Source organism: Pygocentrus nattereri, chromosome 21 (genome assembly GCF_015220715.1).
Source record: "Pygocentrus nattereri isolate fPygNat1 chromosome 21, fPygNat1.pri, whole genome shotgun sequence".
Lineage (NCBI taxonomy): Eukaryota > Metazoa > Chordata > Actinopteri > Characiformes > Serrasalmidae > Pygocentrus > Pygocentrus nattereri.
The window spans coordinates 7,637,501-7,660,524 of record NC_051231.1 but is presented as its reverse complement, the minus strand read 5'-3'; the positions used below and the strand labels follow the sequence as shown (position 1 = coordinate 7,660,524).

The window sequence follows — 23,024 nt, the reverse complement described above, 5'->3', positions numbered from 1 at the left end:
TGTAGTGATTGAGTTGTTATTTGTAGGCGCGTGATATTATAAAGTGCTACTGAACAGTACATGCAGTATTCAGCCAACTCTACTACATCTCAATTTAAAGCTTTGTACTTTATAAACAAATATTATTAGGACTGGAGTCCACGTCAGGCTTTAATATCTGTATCTGAACAAAAAAGCTTGTCCCATGTCTACATATTCCTGAGATATGAAGAAGTCACTTCTAAATATTAAACTTCAGTTTGAGAAATGATCACCATCATATTAAAATGAGAAATGACCTCTTCTCTCTTAATCTGGTGTGCAATATTCCTCTCATCAGAAAAGCACTTTCAAAAGATTATGTACATTTCCAGGGCCAGAATTCTTTAAACATGATTTTATATCGAGAATTCAATAATAAGCAAATCCAAACCAGTCAAAAGCGCACAAATGAAACGAGATATCATCAGGGCTTAAGCAACAATATTGGATGGAAATTATGTTGTCAGTTCCACTTTATTTATGATGAGGCACATCAGCTTGAAACGCAAGGGCAAGTCCCACACACTTTAAATGAGATCCAAATTGGATCTGACATTTTAGATTAAGCAGAATTGAAGCTGAATTTAATTTGAACACAGATGTTGCAGGGGGGTCTTTACATTTCACTAACTTCCAGCAAACCTAAAGGAGCATGCCTTATGAAGTACACATTTTACTGTGGTTCTCCCCTCTAAATCCATTTTGGAGAACTGCAGAACTTTCCTGTAGGCCATATGTTCCAGCCTTACAGTTCATAAGTGATTTGGGCCTGGTGGGTGATGAACTGCCACCATGGGAAGTGAATGATATCCTTATTAAGTGAAAAAGAGTGACAAAATATGAAATCTCATACCAAACATAAAGGCTAAAATGCAATAGACTTACATATGAAAAATAAGTGCAGACATATCCACTGTATAGTTTGAAGCTACATTGCAATGAAAATACAAAATTCATACAGAAAGAACCACAAAATACAGGGAGATTCACTCAAAAGAGGCCCGGAATATTCTGCTGTAACTCCCATTAAGCTGAAGCAATCTGAATCAAAGAATACGCTACAAACCTACATACATTACAGATGTATGTGCAGTCGATTGCATTACATGTGATGCTGGAAGCGATCTCTGTTTTCAGACAGACACATGCAGGGGTCCGGCACCTACCTCATCAATCCAACCCAGTGGCATCCCAGCTTGTTCGAAGCTCCAAATACCGAGGAGCACACTGTTTCGTTCAGATTGACTCATCCTGGCGAGAGTTATTACAGATTATTTGGAGCCTCTTTTAAGTGAATCTCCCTCTACAATATAATAAGTGTCAGGTAGGTGTGATCACTAATATTGCATAGTCCTGTCAGAGAACACCCTTTATTTAATTTCCAGACAAAAACGTTACTAATTAAACATACTTAACAGAAAATTACAAAAGCCAACTTGAAGAAAATGTAAAAATATCAAATCTATTATTTTTTTGTCCATTTTTGCTGTTTTGTACTGCCACTCTAACTCTTCTATCCTTCCCATCTTAAAACCAGCTTGTTACTCTTTCCAAAGGTGTTTCTGTCCATCCTTCCACTATGAGAAGATAAGTGCCATGGGGCTGAAAGAATATGTAGCTGTCAAGAAGCCTCACTGAGAAAAGGAAACAGACATCAAAGAAGAATATTCGCTGTAGAGCCCTGAAACTGGACATCTGAGATGTGGAGTTTTATGGAGTCCATTTTGTAACTGGGATTATTTGGATTGTGAGAAGCAGAAAATGCAACCAATTTCTACAAATGTCAAAAAACTGACAAATGAAAAAGCAACATTGCAAAGAATAACTAAAAAATAATAGAATCTATTGCCTTGAATGGCCAACTGTTCTCTGTTATTGCTGGATCTTCTAGGCACAGGCTGTAGCCTAAATACTGCAAGCTTTTTTGCTCAATTTTGTCAATAATAATGCAAAGATATGTTTAGTTTATTAAAAAGCATAAATAAAACAAAAAGAAAATAATCAGTGTCAGCTTCAGTTTCCAATCAAATGAGACTGGAACTTTTATTTCAGCCAAGGATTTTCAGTTTGGTGCATCTGCAGTTATTTGGCGGTTGTAGTTTTATATTGTGTTTTATATTGTGAGTGTTTATCTTGTTTTTTTGGCTTTTTTTATTAATGATTAATGAGGGGGGAAAGCATAAGCATATTCAATTTGTATGAACATGTATGAAGCGCTCTGTGTAACGAAAATCAGAAAATTAGCACGTTCACACAACAAGCTCTGCTCTGCCACCTTTGGAAACTGACTGCAAAATAAACAAAGATCTCTCAGAGGTACGAAGTGTAATTTTCCCAGCTTACACTTGGGCAGCCAATTAGAGAAAACGTTTTCCGTCTTGAGTGAAGTCAATCCACCTCCAGAGCATATATTAGGGTGAGAACATCATGCGTTCTGCCTATGATCCAATAAAAGCTTCGGTTTTCCAGTGACTTGCCTTCAGCCGTTGAACCAGCTCCTGATTTGGTGCACTTTACATGCCAAAATACAGTAAACAGAAACTGGAGAAATGGCTTTTACATTACACAAGCATTACAAAATCTTTCAAGTCCACATGAGGAGACTGATTTCAAAAGTGAGATGCTATCTAGCTGAAGCACAGCCTGAGACAATTAGCCAACTAAAATCTGATTTTGTCTGTGCCTGCTTAGATGGGCCTGCAGTGACAGTTGGCCGTAGATTGAGAGGAATGCACCGGAGATCGTATTTCAGACTGCAGAGGGGTCTGTTTTCTGCACTATAATGATGCAGTATTCTCTCTCGGAGCTAGGAGTGGTGAATGTGGACAGCCTAAAGTGAAATACATACTCAAAGTCAAGCCAAAGCATCCTCCTACAACACTTTAGACCAGCCTCAGAAACACTTTAGCTGCTTTTACCAAACCCTGTACAGCGCATTATAATGGCTTTACATTACCAAACCCTCTATAGTGGCTATAAACACCTTTTAAATTATTTAGAAGAAAGTTATACAACAGATACAGAGGAGACAAAAGGCGAACACAGAGGAATCTGGATGTAATTTCAAATAAAAGTAAATTAAAAGGTACAACTGACTTCCACACGTTTACTTTTGCTACAAGATTTCAAGACAATGACCTTCATTGAAGTGTAATCATGATGCAAGTTAGACATTATGATGTTCTGGACCTTTGCTTGAGGAAATTTTCTCTACCTGGACCTTTGCTAAATTTCCTTCGGGATCAATGAAGTATCTACCTACCTACCTATCTATCTATCTACCTATCTAGTGAATTTTAATTGAAGACCTCTGATCTACACTCAAATGGTGGTGTTACGGTCACTACAGACTACCATCACTACCATGAGTTTGGACAGAATTTTGTCGGGCTCAGAACCGTTTTAGAGACACTATTGGACTCAAATCACAATGCTGTGTGTTGAGTGGGACAGAAACGTCTTTGGCTGCATTTGGGTTAGGCAAATTTTTCAGGCTTGATTACATTTTTTATCTTCAGGTATAATTTTGCACAGCTTCCAAACTCAGTCTAAGAAGTTGGTTGAATTTTCACTGTCTCACTATTAAAGTCTGGACTTTGGGGTGGACAGTCCATTGTTCTGAGAACACTAGCACACCAGCATCTTTCTTTTCTTTTCTTTTATTATTCTTGACAGCTACACAACCTTTCAGACCCATAGCGCTGAGTTGTCTTCTCACAGTGGAAGGATGGACAGAAACACCCGTGGATTTTTCAGATCTGATGTAAAGTGGAGCTTGGTTTTTTACAAATCTCTTGAAGATAAAAGCTTTAAGCACTGTCTATCTGATGGGGCCAGTTTCAGTATATATATATATATATATATATATATATATATATATATATATATATATATATATCCTCCTTAAAAAATAACTCCTGCAGCCAAATTAAACGCACTTGAGAAAGAAATTTGAAGGCAGCTCAGGTGTTCGGGTGAGTCAGGTGTTCGGGTGAGTTTGTCTCTTTGAAGGGGAACAATGTTATTGACACATTGGAAAAAATGTGTCATGTACTTAACGAAGGCTTGGCCTGGAAATTAAGTAACAACAGGGTGGCCTGACTTGCACTGAAATGTAACCGCCAATTTTCATCCGAATAGGAAAAAAGATAGTAGTTGCTAAAATCTATAACACTGACAAATCGAGTAGAAGCAGAAGTATCATCTATGTTAAAGTTATCACTCATATCACATTAGCTGGTTAGTTTGTTGCTATTAATACATCTTTTCATAAAGGCAAACATATTTCTGCCCCACTTTGAAGCCTGAATGTACAGATGCAATTCCAAGCTCCGACTTCCCCTTTCCGAGTTATGTCGATTGCCGTTTTATTTACAAATTTCTAATTTAACGTACCCGACTGAGGAGCATCTGAATGTGGAAATCAGGTGGATATGATTAGAGTTGCAATAAAACTACAGGAGCTAAACAAATGATCAATTAGTTGACATTAAAGATGCACAAATATAGCCAAAACTTTCTGCTCTATGTTAATAAACCTACTACTGTCCATTATCTCTTTATGTTTATTTTCACCAAGTTAGCGTTCCTTCCAGACTTGTGGCCTGAGGCATCCATTATCAGCCTTATCCAAATTCATAGCGCATATTCATGACTGTGAATGCCTGGGGAGCATGTTTGCTACCTGTTTGGGTCAGTGTACTCACCGCTGTTGTGGCCGCAGCTTGTTTGGATTCCTCTGTCAAGAAGGCAAGCATCTGTTCCACCTTCTGCTCCTCTTCGGCACTGATGTAGTCTGTGTCTATTGGGAGAAAACACAGACAGAGCAGGCGTTACTCAAAGACTTTATATTCCCTATAAAAGCTCAAGAGCAGAAAAGTACCTCCAAAAGCTACTTTTGCAACAGATACTGTATATTTTACAACAGGAACTATGAAGCCTAGATAAGTACACATAATATGAATCATATCAGGGATGCCTTAACCATTGTGCTCCACTACCGGATCCATAATTGACACCCACACCTAATTATATGCTTAATGACAGAGTCCACTCAAATTCTAGTACATTGCCATCATAACAGGAAGGAAAAGACCGAATGTTGTGGGTAAAGGTCGGATATGAGATCTTCAACCTTCCATCAAGAGGAACTAACTAGGCAGATTGTATAATTTACTCATGTACCTATTGCTGCTGTCACGTCAAAACCTCATAAATTGTACGTGGACAAGCATATTGATGTTTTATCGGGAGTTTGAATTTCATTACATTTGAAAATGTCATCTGCTCTTCACATTAGACATCACTTTCCATGATGAATGAAGTCACTTCAAACACAATCACTAAAATGAATGCCATTAATGCCGTTAATTATTATTGGCACTTATTTAATGCAGGAAATGCACTTTCCTAGTTTGACCCTTTGAACTATCCGTAGAATTGCAGGCTGTAGTCCAGCTGTATGCTGCTATGATAGAATCCACAGACCATGACTGAAGCGCACGTGTTAAAATACAGTTTTTAAATGGCTTTTTGAAGCAATATCTTCAGCATCTTCAGCAGACTACTTTAGACAGCGCTCTCAAGAGACCTATGGAGAAATTAACAAGCAGCAAACTAACAAAAGCTACAGCAAAGTGAAAAGTTCCAGTTTCCCTGGAACCACAAACTGTATATATGGTATGTATGATATATACATTCGTTGGAATGTGCAGCCACTGTTGCTAGATGATGAAATTATACATTTGGAAACTGCATTCACTCTGGTCTAAGTTTATATTTAAACAGGATCATCAATTATACAACTCAAAAAATGTCAAGTGGTACAACCACACAGCCCTAAAAATTTTAGTTAATAACCACAACTGAAAACATGTATAAACTAGTCTTTGTACTTGGGCTCCTGTATAAATGTTTGGTTTATACATACAAGTTTATATATACTTTTTTCCCAATAAATAACCATTTTTATAATAAATTTAAAAAACACAATTTTATTTGGTTTTCCCAGATGTGCAACACCTTACTCAGTTGTTCAATATTTGTGATAGGGCTACTGATCTCAGCATTGTACTATGAAAAGCAGTTACAATATCCTGTCAACTCTTTCTTAAAAAATAATAAATGCTATCAGTTGTGCCACAGGATATTCAAGAAAATCTGAATTTACAGACAAATGTTTTTCTGAGTTGAGTACCTTTAAAGCTATTTTGGTTCAAGCATAAAATCATGCAAAACCATTTTCAAGTTTCGAGATGGCGGGAAAGGAACTGCTGTGGACAGCGGACAGCGGACAGCAGACAGCGATACTGAGCCCTTCCCCCAAAACGAGCCCAGAATTGGTCCTAGGGGGCAAACTCAAGTATTCTTACAAGTAAGAAAATGCCCTAAGACTGATTAATCTGATTCATCTATGACCTGAACTTCAATCAGTTGACAGCTCTAAATAAAACTCAATAATATTCATCAATTACAATCACAATTCCCTCATGAAGGTACCACTTCAGAGACACAGGGTTTTGTTGCGAGAGCAATAATGTATTCAGGGGTGGAGGGCAGCGGTCATGACATTGTCGCTGTCACTCATATTCAGGTTTCCATTTTTCAAAGTTGCCAACATCAGCCTTGACTGAGGTAGAAACAGGTAAGGGCAGGGGAAAAGTCTCTTGTAAGTTGTTTTTAGGTTGTTCAAGCTATCAATCATTGGCTTCAAGCCTTGATGCATCTGAGGAAATTGCAGTAGCAGGACCACGGGAATTCTCCTACTGCTTCTAGACTCATCATGAATGTGTGGACACTGAGATTAGCTTGATAATTTTACAGGAGCGTGTGGAGAAGCAAACCAGCCCTATGCCAGTTCTTCTCCACTAGGCTTTCACCAGTTTGATTGCCCATTTTTATTTTTATGTCTGTCTAGTCTGTGAGCTCCTAAATGGGCCTTGGCACTCCCAATCATCACCACTCCCACCTGGAACTCTTTGGCTGAATGCCAGCATCAATCTCAACAGTCAAGAGAAAAGAACCAGACAATAATAAATTCAAAACCGCACCCTGATTGTGTTAGCATCCTCAGACCATTTGGAGCGCAAGATGTCAGCAGGCAAGATCCTGCAGACGTCCATGATGTGATCAGTTTCCTACAGCGCTCTGAAGAGATGCGCATCCTGGCAGGAGACCACAGTGGACGAAGCAGAACACCTCCGATTAAGCAATTTCTTCTGATGCTAACCACATTGCCTGGACAAGACCTGCATTGATTGTTCCTGATTAGAGGGAATTAGATGTTCCTTGTGTGAGAACTGTCTCTAATTTCTCTTGAGCCAACAATTCGCCTGGTTCTTTTGCTAACTCGTGTTGCAGAATGCACATCTTTGCTGTAAAGGAGGTCAAACCTTAAGCTCTAATGGGGGACTGGTCTTATGAGAGTGATCTTGGTGAATGCCAACATTCTGCCGTTCAAGCAGAATTCCATGAACCACATCTGCCACCTGAGTTGGAGCAGATGGGAACACATCACATCTGGGGACTTCACATATTAACGAGATGCTTTTCAAAAGGTTACCTTAATGAAATGTTTCCCATTTTTGGGAAGAGAAAATGTGGAATTTGTCCTCAACTGCACAGCACTTTTCATGATAGCCATGATAAGCAAAAGCTAATTTGACAAATAATCTGAATGCAGGAGGATTTGTTCACAAAATTACATTTTTAGCAAATGTTTCGCTCTGATTTTCTTGCTAGTGGTAGCCAGGAATGAGAACCCACCCACAACCTCAGCTCTCAACTGCTGGCCCATGTGCTTCCCAATGCCACCCCAAGGCATTAACTAAACTACTGAACCACTCTAGAGGATGTATGTCACTCACAACCTACACAATTGGATTCCATTCCATGATCTGCTCTAACATGGCCGTTGGGAAACAGGAATTTAGCCAAAGGTTGTCCATCTGTGGGAAACACTGAAGGATGACTGCAACACAGACCTCCAAACCTATTATAAGAACAGATTTTCTCTGGTGGTTTCTGCTTCCTTCACATCCTTCTTGCTTTCTATATATCAGGGTTTTCCAACTCCAATCCTAGACCCTTTGTTGTATTACAGTTTGAAGTTTTACTTTTTTAAGGCATTCAGCTCAAGACAGGGTCGATAATATTAGGGATGGACTGAAATTTCAGCTGCTATAACATTACAGCCAAAAATAGCTAAAAGTACCACTTTCAGACCTCGTCTGAAAGAGAAAAAAGGCCAAAGAGTTTGTCTGAGGTCTTTACTTCTGAGGTGTAACACTTAAATAATTTGAATGAAAAGCGAGAAACAGTGATTGGAAACAGTTTAATTCCTTTGTTTTCCTGCTCCAGTTAGCAGAGACATGTTTGAGCAACAGACAAACAGTTAAAAAAGTATTTCATGGTTTCTTTGAGGGACATCAGACAAGCGATTTGTAATCACTGCTCATGTATCACAACTTCTCTATCACAGGGTTGATACCACTTCAAAACACAGCTCAAAACATCCCACTTGATTTGAAGAATATAGCAGAACAAGCTGTAACCACAGTTTTTGTTCTACCTAAAAAAAAGTCATAGTGCAAAGTATATCAAAAAATAATCAAATTATTCTCAATGACCAACTGTTGTCTGAAGGCATAGGATTTTGATACAGTAGGCTACATACTGTAATCATATTAGTAGGTTTATTTGATGCCAACTATTTTCACTTACTGTACACTCAGTTTTGTCCAACTGAAAGCAGATTGTATCAATAATAAAAGTGCCTTTTCTTTACAACAATGTAGTTTAGTGCATTAATTCCCAAGCGCAGACAAAATCTGTTAAAACTAAATAACAAAAAAGTTCTCTTCCCCTTTCTGGTTCAGACCATGTCTTAATTTTTAAAAACTTTTAGCCAAGAATTTTCATATTGCTGCACCAATAATAATTATGTAATAAATAGGGCCTGAACAATGTGAAAACTTTGTATCCAGGTTTACCACTTTTATTAATACTAGTTTACCACTAGTATTGCTGTTGTCTCAGAATTTACCTAATTTTACTTGCGATGTGTTCATTGTAACGCAAACAAACCTCTTCACATAGATATTGGTGGGTTTTTCCAATCGATAATAAACTGGGGAACCTTAAAACACCAACCAACATGTCAGTCAGGGCCCACTAATGATACAACTCAGGTAGGTTTGAGCACAGAACTCTGCAGAGGAGGTGACTCGGGACCAGATTTTGGAAATGCTGCTCAGACTGCATGATGAATTCACAAACAACCTGTTCTCCCTCAGCACATGGTTTGTGTGCTGTTTGAACTGCCCCAGATAATCCATAATGCATTGCCAGTGTAGCTGTACTGGTCCATAACAAACAATCACCCTTCAATATAGGCAGGTGGCACTCACTCCAACTGTGATTTCAACAGGAAAAAGCTCTCTCTAACACAACGGCCCACTGGGGCAATCACATCCAGCAACTCATGCTGGATACTGTCATTCAAGGATTTTTCATTTACTTTAATCTCTGCTTGGTACACGACTGGTCATCAAAGGCAATGCTGAAAACAGGGAACAGCATGAGTGGTTTCGGCTTCCTGTAACTACAGACAATTCTTTATCTCATTTTGTCTTTGGATTTTCTTCTGCCAAACTCTTTGTTGTTTTCAGACCTGAGGAATAAAGCAGAAAGCAATCTCACACTGGACTGCGCTGAGAACCATAATCCTCTAACAGCGCTATGGTTTATTATATACAGTAAGGTTGGCTGTACACTGAAAATTTCAGGTTGCTCGAAACCCCCATGAAACTACATCACACTTGAGCTGCATAACAAACAGCATCCTGCAACTCATCCAGTCACAACAGCTGCATTTCAACTTTGTGAAACAAGTTTAATGTAACAACCAATCAAAAAAGGCAATAATGCATCCCACGGTCACAATAAATGACACCTTTAAACAATTCAGCCGTAAATAAAACTAAGTGTTTTCTGCATGGTTAAAATTTCACACAGGTTGGAAGTTTCTCATTTTGTCTGTTTCCTGAGCCAAACAACATGCATAAGTTTCTCAAAGCTAACGTTTCTGTGAACAGCTGCGTTAATTAGCAGGCTAACAGCAACAGCTGTGCAGCTGTGCCTGTTTTTGCCACCATTTATTCATCTTTAGCTTGGTGTTATCCTGATTTACATACCTAGGTTTTCCTCTCCTCTGTGAATGCACTGAGCTCTAATTCTTTTTGAATCCTAAGAATGAAAATTACTACAGAGGGGGAGACCGAGATGCACTCAGAGGACAGGAAGTGAGAGGCATCAAGTAGGTTACAACCGCAATTGTACTTCAACATTAATATTCAAAGGCTTAACATACAAATAAGAGATAAAAACTTAAATTTAACATCACTGTTACTTCAAAACCTCACCCATGTTTGTAGTATTTTTACTTTTTTGGATAATTCAAAAACTCCAGTTCTTTAAGTGTTTGATAAACAGACCAGCAGAAATGGAAAGGAAAAAATCCTGTAAAGGTACCATTATGGAGACACAACTCTTTGTTCTGAAATGGATGATATAGTAAAGAATCCTAGACAGACAGAAGCCAGACATACAGACAAAGAAAACAAGAATGGTGCTGACAGCTGGAAAAAAACATATGAAGATGTTAAAAATGCTGGAAAACTGCACCTTGTAATTAAAAAATACTAGTAGAGTAACTCAATATTAATATATTGTCAAGTCAAGTCAAAGTTTATTTATATAGTGCTTTTAATAACAGGCGTTATCACAAAGCAGCTTTACAGAAAAAAAATCTGGGTCTGAGCTCCTATCAGCATCGCCAATGGTAAAAGTGGTAAGGAAAAAATCCCTAAGAGCAAGAGGAAGAAACCTTGAGAGGAACCAAGACTCAGAAGGGGAATCCGTCCTCCACTGGTCGACTCCAGATAGCAAACAATAGCAGAGAATAAGGTTCCACCATCAGTTCAAGATACGGAAAAGTAACTGTCAAGCTTGTATGGAAATTATGACACAGCCAACTCACAACATGCAATTGCATGAATATTTCACATTGAAAAGTGCTCCACAGATGGTTTCTCAGGCATCATGCTCTATTAGCTTCAAAGGTCACCTGGAAAGCGGTGGAGGTGTTGCTCTCTGAGGTGAGGTGAGGTGTTGTGAATGCTTAGAATTAATTTAGAATGTATTAAATACATTTTTTTTTTCATATATTAGAGTTTTGTTGCAGTTTAATACAGTTTTTATGGCTTGAAAAACAATGAAGTGTCCGAAAACCTAATTGAATACCAACGTAATGAACGAATTCTCAAAGATTATAATCCTTCAGGAAATTTCTGGTATTTCGCATGGGCCAAGTGGCATCTCACTCAGGTCAAACAGAAAAAAAGAGACATGAAGCTTTTCATTGTCTGTTCCCTTCAACACTGCACTTCTTATGATGCATGTACAAAATGCCACACTGATAACAGGACGGCTTTGGAAGCAGCAATATATTTCTATATATATTATGCCCACCGTTTGACAACTACCACTTTAAAGCAAAATTTACATAAAGCAATTGGTTTTAAATTGATGCCTATCTGCAGTGCCTTTCAGTAAAACCACATTTGGCTAATTTTGCGAAAACAGAAACTAAAACAACTGTATGTCACTAATGGTATCTCATAAGTGGCAGCTCTATGCATGTACATGGGCTATACTGCCAGCATGAGACTATCATACAATTCTAATTTAATAACACAACATGTGAAACTGCCAGGGACAAGAGGCTAATGGAGTGTCCGACACATTTCCCTGTTCTAATTAATGCAGTTACGGCAACACCTGCCCCTTGTCTTGAATCGGTTAATGAGTAGAAGCTATGAGGGAGCAAGGAAAGCTCCACTAGTCTTTGAGTCTCATATGGAGAAGCAACTGACAGTTTTTCATTACGAGACTTTCTATTTTTTAATAAGCTCAATCGTGGCACAAATGAGCAATGGCAGCTTCCCTAACACATGCCCTGTGGCTAGAGCCGTCCCCATCTGTATGATTCCTGCCACATCACGTCCCATGGCCCAGGTTTTTGGCTGTTGAAAAGAAAAAAAAAAGCCTCAAGACAATTCTGATGTTATTCAAACCTTTGGCAATGGATGAGGAGTGGGCTGGGATACAAATGACCCAAATAAGGAGTAGGAAAAGGGAAGGAGATGTGTGGAGACCTGTAAAAAAAAAGAGGGGCAGGCGGGAATGGCGACTGGACACGGTGTCCATGGCGACCCTCCCGTCCCCATGGGAACAAGGCAGCTCGATGCACCTCCTCGTACAAGCGGCGGATGACTGGGTAACAGGCGTCACGCTGCGCCTGGAGCTGGGCTGCGCAGGTCTTGTGGGGTTTTGAAAATGGGAGTTGTATGACGAACTGCGATAACGATGGAGAACAGAAACGAACACAGACACCAATAATGCAAGTGAAACAATCAGCACACAATCGCAGACTTGTGCCTGCATGGACGGGCTCGTTCTGCTCCATATCAAATCAGTCACCGCTCCCTCATGAATGATTCAGGGCCGTGACAAATTACTACTCCAAACTACTGCCTCCACCTGTTTCTGTCTGTAGTGGAAAGCCGCAAGTTAGAATATTCCCATGACAAATTCTACCATAAATAAATGCCAAAAAAGCTGAGCATCATGATGATTTTACATCGATTGTATATTGTACTTTACACAGTGCTACTCTGGAACAACTGAATTTCTCTATGGGGATCAATAAAATATGTGAAAACGAGTATAAATCCTCTACAGACAACACATTTCTGTACAATACAGAGCACAATTACTAATAATATTAAAATGAAGTCATGTGTAGATACTGTATGGTGCATTTAATATTTTACATACATATTTGATATTTTACACAAAACATTTTCCTTCCTGTGGAGCACAGGATCCCAAACCTGGTTCTAGAGTCCCCCCCCCCCATCCCAATAGCCCCACTTCAAGCCATGAAGGGCTTGTTAATTAGTTGATAAGTTGGATCAGGTGTAAACACTGAATGTGTAGCACTGTGTAAGTACAACAGGACTTAAGGACTATAAAATGATCATGATGTTCACCTTTTATTGCATTTACTTTTGTGGTAGAATATTTGCTACAGGAACAATCTAATACATGACTACTACAGACATGTATGCGGTGTCCAAAAAAACGGACATTATTTCTTGGTGTAATAACATTCTCAACATAGCCAATTCTCCCTCAAATGATCTCAAATTTGAATAAAATGTGTAAAATAACCAAGTTTAATTTTTAATGTTTTTTTTTCTCAGGTTAAAGAATTCACTAGAAATGAAAAGGCATTTGTGTGTATGCTAGAATATGCTAGAACACAGTCAAACAAGAGTGAGCAGAGTGCATTTTTGAGCAAATTCAATTAAAAGGCACCAACTGGAAAGCAGATTTGGACATGGCCCAAAAAATTTAAAGAGGAAGGCTGTCTGTGTAGGGCAAAGGGATCTGGATGAAAACCAGTCTCGGAAGATATCGTCAACCAGGTTCAGGAAACATTTGTGTGAAGCCCCAGAAAGTCTGTAAGAAGGGCATCTCTGGAAACCCGTATCTGGCAGGAGCTGCACTACCGAATTGATGTGTGTTGGGTCACAGGTGGTGCGCATATTGAACATTTGTGAAGCTGTGAAATTGGTTATAAAATCGACATCCCTCTGAATTTCTTGTTTGAATTTTGATAAATAAATCTTGTTTTGTTCAACATGATTCAACATCATTTCATTTGCCAAGGACATGTAGTTACTCAGATATTCACATCTCAAATGATGTCAATTTTTTTGGGATACCCTTTACTATGAAACAGTTTAGTTGTGACAGTTTAGTACCTTAGAGCCCCTTTTGGAGTCTAGAGAAGAAAAATTTGACCTTTGGTTCTTTTCAGTCATCATGGCTCTATATTGCTATTGTTGTAAGAAAACCTTGTATCTCCATTTTCCTGTTGCCCTTTACCTTCTGTGTAGAGTTCATGATGAATGGATCAAAATGACCCAAAATGACTTGAAAAAAAAGTCTGGTTTCATTGACTTACATTGAAAGTAAAAGTAGTTTTGTCCCTTCTCCTGTAAAGTTATCACTTTGGAGATATGAGGTTTTCTTCCAACAACAGCGAGATATAACCATCACCTTTACTAATGAAACCTTGAAGAATTATGTAAGAGTGTACATTTATATGGTAAAATGTTTCTATATACAAACGTTTGAACATCCAAAGTCAATTTACATGTTTAGTTTAGTTGCAATTTTTGTTCATCAAGGTACAAACAACATAAAAAAAGATCTAATTTTGTACCTTCAGTAAGTTTCTTCCCAGATGAAAAGTACTTATTTGGACCTTTTTACAATCTAATGTTTTAAAACAGAACAGTAATATAAAAAGTGGAGGTGAGACGGGATGTGTTAAGTCATAATAATAATAAAGATGCACCCTTGAGAGGACCAGTGACAGTTTAGTGCTTTTTTAGAGAGTCTACAGAAGAATCATTGAGTCATCCTGGCTCCATATATAACCATCACCTTTACTAAAGAAGCCTTGAGGAATGAATTAAGAGTGTACATTTATTTCTTTTAAGTGTTTCTATACAGCACTGGAAGTTCTGTTGTTGTTACCAGTCATAGAAGCCTTTTTGAAAACAGTGTAAAGAATCTTTGATAAACTGTGTTTTTTTAAAGGTTCAAACAAAAGATTTCAGTTAGATCTACCTAATGGAGATGTAACAGGCAGGTAACTTAAGAACCGCACCATTTTTCTATTTCAAAAAGGCAAAAACTGTTATTTTAACGGTTACAAGACTAAAGTTACTTTTTCTATCATATTGAAATACACTTACATAATTAGGAGTTATATAATGAATGATCTACACTTGTTTTATATCCTGTATTGACAGGTTTAAGTTTGCACTTCTGATCTTTTCCTGTTTCAATGTCGAGCAATAAGAACACCTTCTCAAAAATGTGGAGCATGTTTTGGGTGCCTAAAAAGCCTGGGTCAAGGGTAAGTGCCTTTGTCTTGTTAGAAGAACTCCAGCAGACCGAAGAGCGATTCTGTGCTTTCTTCTTCGGAGCTAAAGACCTCTTTGCCATTCAAGCCTCTCGAGCTAAAGCTGTTTAGATTCGTGGCCCTTATTCGTGGATGGAAATGCATCAACATCCACTTAGACTAAATAATTTATTAAGGCACTATACAGCTCAGTAGTGGCTGAAGCTTGAGGTCTGTAATATGGTCAGAGAGCAGAAAGGAACCACAGAGCTAGCTAAGCAAGAACCCGGGAGGAATCGATGGCACCGCATTGCAGTCGTGGGTGGATAACTCAATGCCAGTCGCATGGCTACATCTGTTTAGACGATATATAACAAAGCTGACGCATGTCACATCAAACTGATTGATTTTCCTCTGTGCCACAATCTTTCCTCGCTGTGGAGGCAGCCAGCGGCGCATCTGCCTCAATTATTCTGATTACATTTGACAAGAGTTCTGTAGGAGACTTACACTCTTCAAGTTTAAAATGATTCCAGCACCTCAGTCCGACTGTGAATATGGTTTTGTGCTTTTGTTTTTTTTATTTAATTTAATCTCATTCCTAACTATAAGTGGGCCTATGCAGCTAGAATTCAAAACTGTGAATTCTTTTTTGAGAGTTTCTGAATAAGGACATCATCATTTACTAATTAATACATTTATATAAGGGCTGGCAAACGACTACCATAATTAACTGCACTGAACTGCAATGTTTTGTGAAGTTATTTATTATTAACTGTTTGTCTTTTTTGCTCAAACTGAGAGTAAATATAGACGCGAAATAAACATGAAAATGCAGTGCACAGTCTCTATGCATTTGCTGATTTAAACATATATATATATATATATATATATATATATATATATATATATATATATATACATATATACACACACACACACACCTCTGCCTTCTACTCTGTAGACCAGGGTTCAATCCCCCACCAGGACAAGCACCCTACACTATACCAATAAGAGTCCTTGGGCAAGACTCCTAACAGCACCTTGGCCTACCTGTGTAATTGTAATTCGCTCTGGATAAGAGCATCTGCCAAATGCAGTAAATGTCAAATGTACATACATATATATTTATATATATATATATATATATATATATATATATATATATATATATATATATATATAAAAAAATTGACATTTTTACTTTTATGCATACTTTACATATGCATACTTTTGCATATGACTGTAGCTGAATGAGAGGACAAAATAAGCATCATCACAATGTTTTTATTACTTTCAAGAATTCAATATCATTATTCTTGTTGTGTGAATGCTGCACGTTCCAACCAATGAGTGTATATACCAGATAAATATCATTTCATTGCTAATTTGACAAAATTTTAAAGTGGCGCTTTCTACATTGTGTGTAAATTTCACAACGAATGGCCCAAAAGAAACGGCCCAAAAGGACTTTGAAAAAAGTGTAGCTCCACTGACTTACATTACAAGCAAAGATTGCTTTTCCTTCTTAAACATATGCAGTCAGCGGTTCCACTCCTCTGTGACTACAGCCTCTCACTTTTGTTCATACAGCTTGTGGATTCTTGTTACAGTGGAGGTTCCCAAGGGGAACAAGAGCTTTCTACTTCGCTGTAACTTTTGTAGGTTTCTCTTTGTTAATTATCCACAGGACTCCTGCAAGCTCTGTCCAGTGCAGAAGCTCAAGGTTCTGAAGGTGTTCCTTTAAAAGCCACTTAACAATTCTATCACAGCTACATACAGCTTGCTGCAGCTGGGCTCCATCCTGCGCTCTAATGAATGGTTTGAATGGGTAAACTAGGATAGAAGCATTAACAGCAGTAAAAAGGTCTACAGATTCTTCAAAGTTTCTGTATAATTACATGGTGAAGAGGTAAACAAACCCACTGAGAGATGTTTGATGGAAAATGCTGCTCTAGAAAAACTTCTTCACAGTGGAGGTAAGAATAATTAATAAATAAATAATAAATAAATAATAAAAATTTTTTTAATTCTTTCAGGACAGAGAGGTACATGCAGGGCATTGGAAGACCAAACAGGCCCTAAATGACCCTTTTTTTGTCAGTTCCCTGCTACTTTACAGTTATCGATATTATCATTACGGTCATTCTGAATAGTAAATGAAGCAAGTTTCTCTACAATTAACCATTTCACATCAAAATGGTTCACTCTGGGTGACTTTGTTCACATAGTTACAGAAATTCAGAGGTAAATTCCCCCTAATCATTTAAAGCAGAGGTCTTTAATTAAAATTCAATAAGGTCCAGTCAAAGAAAATTTCCTCAAGCACAGGTCCTGAACATCATAATGTCTAACTCACATTATGACTCAGTGCCAAATACTGTAAACTAAAGTAGGCTAGTAGGTATATCAACATCTTATATAGTCAATAACTGAATATCAAAATCAAAAAAAGTACAGTTCAATAATATTTCAATAATATTTATTGTCAGTTTTCTCTTTTTAGGGCACACCATGCAAAATAATCTGACTCACTTTCTTCTCTGACTGCTGTTTCTCACCTCGTCCTTCCCTTGTGTGTGCGCCCCTCACTCAAGTCTCAGGGCTCAACGCAATGCACTGATCTGATTGGCTGAGTAGCGTCACGTGTGATTTTTACAACGCATGCAATTGGTCTGTGAGTCTCCCAGGCCGCAAAAGTGGTCCCGTAAGTGCTAGAAAAGTTACACAGATTAAAATAGGACCACCAAGTCGAAATTAAATAATGCTCCATAGTTTATCAGCTATAGGTCCAGGTCCGCATAGGACAACGTCTGGGTCTGGACTCGGACCGCGGTCCGCCTATTAGTGACCTCTGATTTACAGTTTTAAAGCACTGACTTTCAATGACTGACTGACTAATGGGGTAATTACTTTTCTCTCCTTGATGACTGCATTTATATTACATTACCAAACATGATTGATGCACATATACTTGTTGCCTTTTTCCCATTTCAGACTTTCCTAATCACTGCAACTCACATACTCAAGGTGAACGGACAGAAAATGTACTCATAATTACAATTAAATACGATACAACTCTCAAAATGTCACACTCTGTTAAATCTTCAGCACCAAATTTCCAAGTTAAAAGTAAATGCATTACGTAAAGCCGTTAACAGTTTATATTACATACAAATACTGGATCTCAGCAACAAACTGTGATTCAATCACCTCCCTGATAATCTGAGTTATGCGACAAGGCTAAACAAAACCTATTTACAGAATACTGAGGTAGATCAATCCCACTGCATGTTGAGTATGATCTATCTTAAGATATAATAAGTGTTTATAGCAGAGCTGCATGGTTTAGACCAAAAAGGCTCTGTGATTACTCTGAGCTATATTAAGATTGTAACCATTCACAGCTTTTCAATAATTAAAACTGTTCAGGAAATTTCAGTACACCTTCATGTGCACATGCACTGCTGAGAGGCCAATGATTCATCAAGCAGCACAAACATCATTTATTTGGTAGATGAATGTGTTTACAGGAACGGCTTCAAATGCAGCCAAAACTCTGGATATTTATTTATTATTCATTTGATGCAACTACACTAGAAGTACCTGATGGTGATGTAAAGGTATGCAACCCCTTACATCTTTTAACGCTTGAAATCTTCTCAATATTTTAGTTATCTTCTTGAGTAATGCATTGAGATTTTGCAACAAAAGTAAAAACTTTTTATCATTATTACATTTATATAAACCTAAATAAAATAAATCTATTGTTTATTTTTCATCCATTTATTTCAGGCCTTCTTAAGTCTAAATGTCAAGTGGTGCAACCGCCCAACTGTATATGCAGTTTAAGTACACTGTTGTAAAAAAGGTTTAGTCATATAAACTGCTAAACAAAATAGTTTGGCATGATTTTGTTTTAATCTTTTTTTGTTTGTTTGTTGAATCTTTAAAATCAATAAACCATAGCACAATATGCACAAAACGTTGTAAGTGTTTAACTCAATACAGGCAACTTTTGCCTGTAAATTCTGATTTCCACAAATGTCCTGTGGAAAAACTGAAAACAGGGGACTTTTATTCTGACAGTATTTGAAGAAAGAGTGAGCAGGGTAGTGAATAAAAAAGACCCCAGGTGACATTTATGGTGCAACAGCCATGGCACAAATAATAAAGAATTGTCCTTTTTGAGTCGTAGTTAGGCTGGTTCAGTTTAACAAGACAGTCATACATACATACATTTTATATATATGAAATTCTTTTTAAGATATCAGTTTTAATATATGCAGATAACATGACACACAGTGATTCCCTCACTTCTCCTTCTTTAAGTTGCAGCCTGAGGTAGGTCAGCACAGTTTATTGTTAAAGGAGTGGCATCAGATTGCAATGAGTTAATAAGTTAAATGGAGAAAAGAGAGTGGAAAGAAAAGCCAGTCTCTTGGGGTTAGCTGTCAGCCATTGGCCTAGCATGGACACTAGCCAGCTTCCTGTGTGGACCACCTATCGCAAACCTCGCTCAGCCAGCTGCTTCAGGCACTTTGAAACATAAGGATTAAAAATGACACAAGCCGAAAACCTCCGCACTTCACAGCTAAAACTGACAATGTGAACAGCTTGCAATATTTAATAAATTCCAGGAGCAACTGACGGTCATAGATGAAAGAGTAAAAGACACACATGAGATGAATGACTTTCGGACATAAAACAACATTTAGCACTGTTTTTGCCAGGTTCAGAGAAGCCACTGTGTGTTTTAGATATTACTAATTTTGGTGTTTACTACTTCATGTAATGAAATCTATTAGATTTACTTCAGTTTTTAGATATGGCTGTAATTTAAAGTGAAAGGATATCCAGAATACATCATTGTTAATCCATAAAAAAGGCTTACTTAAGCATCCAAAATTGTTTTATTTGAATAATATAAATAAATAAGCAAACTATTTAACAGTATTAGCAGTAACACAGAGAGCAGCTGAACTCACAGGCATGTAGGGAGAAGTGCTTGTGGTCAGCTCCAGCTGTACTGGCCTCTGTCTCACCGAGCAGGTGCTGGATAGAATGCAGCTGGAAACAAGGGTCAGACAACAACACCGAGGCTGCTCGAGCAATCCTGCAAACACACAACACAGATCACACATTAGGAATTCATACTACAATACAGTCATGACACATACTGACCAATTCTGGAGTTAAAAGAGGAGCTGAAATTTCCAATAACTTTTTACAATATGATTTAATATGATCCAAAATTAAGCCATTTGTAGTTTACCTTTTACACCTTTAAACAGGTACATAACATAAAACTCCCAAAGTTGAATTCTCAAATAAGAACAAAAGTACATCGCTCTACTCCACAGCAAACCATGACTACTATTTGGTCAAAAATAAGAAGAGAAATACACAACAAATACACACAATGCTAATATGATATGGGCTTCTAATAATATATTAGCACTAAGCTCACATTGGTGTGCGAATAAACAAAGAAGTTTCAGGCTTACAAAAGATGTTATGTGTTTTATTTGAAGCTTGGAAGAGACATTTATATATATTTTACGTTCTATGTAGCAGTTCTACAGTGACTCTTTCTTGCATAGAGCTGCTGCCGTTTTCCATTTCTAACATCTTACTGAAACGTGGTTAGACAACAGCTCAAATTCATAGATGATAAAGGCCTAGAGTGATATTTTTCTCACAAAATCTGTACCAACATTTGGTAATCAAAACTGATTTCACTGTCACATATGTCACATATTTATGTCGATAACTAAACCAGCATGTAAGGCCTTCTGTCCAGCTCCTGAAGGCCCAGCCAATGGAAAAACTAACTTGGATGCATCTACCCAAATACCATAAGCAAAAAAACCCTACTGGATGATTTCTTGTTGGCCATTTGAAGAATTCACCCACTTGTGTTCCCAACCAAAACTTAAGCAGTAAGTAAGAGTAGTGCTGCAATCCTTGTAGATTTTAAACACAACAAGCATGATGGCTCATTTCCATCAAAAGATATACAAATGTATTTTTTAGTTAATCCTTAGGAAATCATTAGGCCTAGTCTGAAGGCTTAAAGGTCCTAAGGGTTCCCTACTAGTTCTATTCAAAAAGGTACTTCACAAATCAATAAAAAAATCACTTTGTCTTAAACTTGTATGTGATATAATACAATGTTCCCATACCCAGACGCCATCTATGTTATACTGTTATTTCTATGTCTTTGCTTCAAATTTGCACTTCAGCTCAAACGATATCAGTCAGGTCCTAGTGCCCAGCTTTATAGACAAGCAGAGAGACAGCATGATTACAAACACAGAAAACTGAGTTTTATTAAGCAGCTGATGAGCCAACAACTCATGTTCTAGTAGAAAAAATAAAAAGGCGCCTGACTGACAGTCTTTCAAAACACATGAGGAAGGCTGTGGAAGAGAGAGACAGCAAAAGGGAGAAACAGAGAGAGATAGAGGGCAAAAACTCCAGGTTTCTATTTCATCATGAAAGTACTGTCAGGCAGACAGGGCAGAGCGCGGAGCCTGTCAGAGACGGCCAGACGGCTACATGTGACGAGGGTCAACACCCACCACACTTTCTCCTTGACAGCATGCAGACAACACATCTCAGCGAAAAATAAACATGCATCCAGGAATAGACTTCATTGTCGCTTCTCCTCGTGTTCCTGGCCGCCACTGATAAACAGACACGGTGAAGACGCAGCACGGCTTCAAAGTGGAAAAAATAATAATTACAGAAAATAACTGACCAAGTAAACAACATGCAAACATGCTCCTGAGCCTCGGAGCTATGTCTGATGAACGTACATCAAAGCAGCTTTGCCTGCTGTCAGCATGTCGGCATCCGAGAAAAAGAAAGAGGAAGGAGAACGTGGAAGCGGTGGACGGCCAATTATGACATTATCCATATCAGCCCATTTCAGTTATTATTGATAATGTTTTATATTTTCTAATACTCAATTTAAAGTGTGAAATGTATTTCAAAAGCTTATTTGCCCCAGATTACACTGATTTATGAAAGCCAAACGCAGATGATGGTGTGGTCTTTTGATTCTAACTCTCCTTAATCTCTTTCTAGTTTAAGATGTTAGAAGTGACTGGCTAGACTCCTTCTGCCTCCCAGTCTAGCAAGTGAACCACCACCTAGTGAGCTGAAGAGGCAGCTGTCCAAGCCTTTGCTGCTAAAACTGGATTGAGGAACAATAAACAATAATTTTCTCAATAGTATCTTAAAATGCCTATCAACATCAATATCAATAACTTTTATCATTGATCATTCTCAGGTTTGTTTGATCACCCAGGCCTAATACATGCCCATTCTGGACTGGTGTCCCATTACATGTTAAAACTCAGCCACTGCTACCATGTAGCCTATGTCTTTCCCAAGAACACCTGCTCTTTTTCTCCCTGAGCCCAGCCTAGTTCACCTATCAATCTTTCATGTGTGCTTTCCCTACAAGGCCTCCACCCACTCACGCGGAATTCTCCATGATGCAAGCAGAAGGAAATTGAGCTTTCCTGTAATAAATGTGCAGCCGCGCTCAAAGCCTTTTTATTACTTCTCCGTATAGTGCCAGTCAAAGGTTTGGATACATCTAATCAAATATTTCATAATATTTCACTACATTGCCTCCACACTCAAAAATATACTCATAATTCAACTCAGAAGATGTAAACAAAGTCATTCAGAGTGGTTAGACGTGAAATGATGCACTGTAGAGATATTTTATAGGAAGTACAATTTGCCATGTCTACAAAAAAAATATATGTATATAATTTTAATACAAAACCACTATTCAACCTGCACGTCTTCTGAGTTTTTCAACTGTTCAACTGATAATTGTAAAATAGTGATAAATCTTAAATAATACGTTTTCTTTTGCCTTAGAACATCCTGCATGTCCCTCTCCATATTAAATGTATGTATATATACACAATATTGCCAAAAG

At 37.9% G+C, this 23,024-nt stretch overlaps 1 protein-coding gene across 3 annotated transcripts in view; it reads right to left on the bottom strand.

Annotated features, from left to right (window-relative positions):
• LOC108431597 (E3 ubiquitin-protein ligase RNF123) overlaps nucleotides 1-23,024 on the bottom strand; it is a 205,893-nt gene that overhangs the window by 29,433 nt on the left and 153,436 nt on the right. For all 3 annotated transcript variants that reach the window (XM_037532207.1, XM_017704847.2, XM_017704848.2), the window contains 2 exons: nucleotides 20,050-20,177; nucleotides 4,728-4,822 (listed from right to left, as the gene is read on the bottom strand). In XM_037532207.1, coding sequence (XP_037388104.1) covers nucleotides 4,728-4,822; nucleotides 20,050-20,177 — 223 coding nt within the window. The remainder of the gene's footprint in view (nucleotides 1-4,727; nucleotides 4,823-20,049; nucleotides 20,178-23,024) is intronic.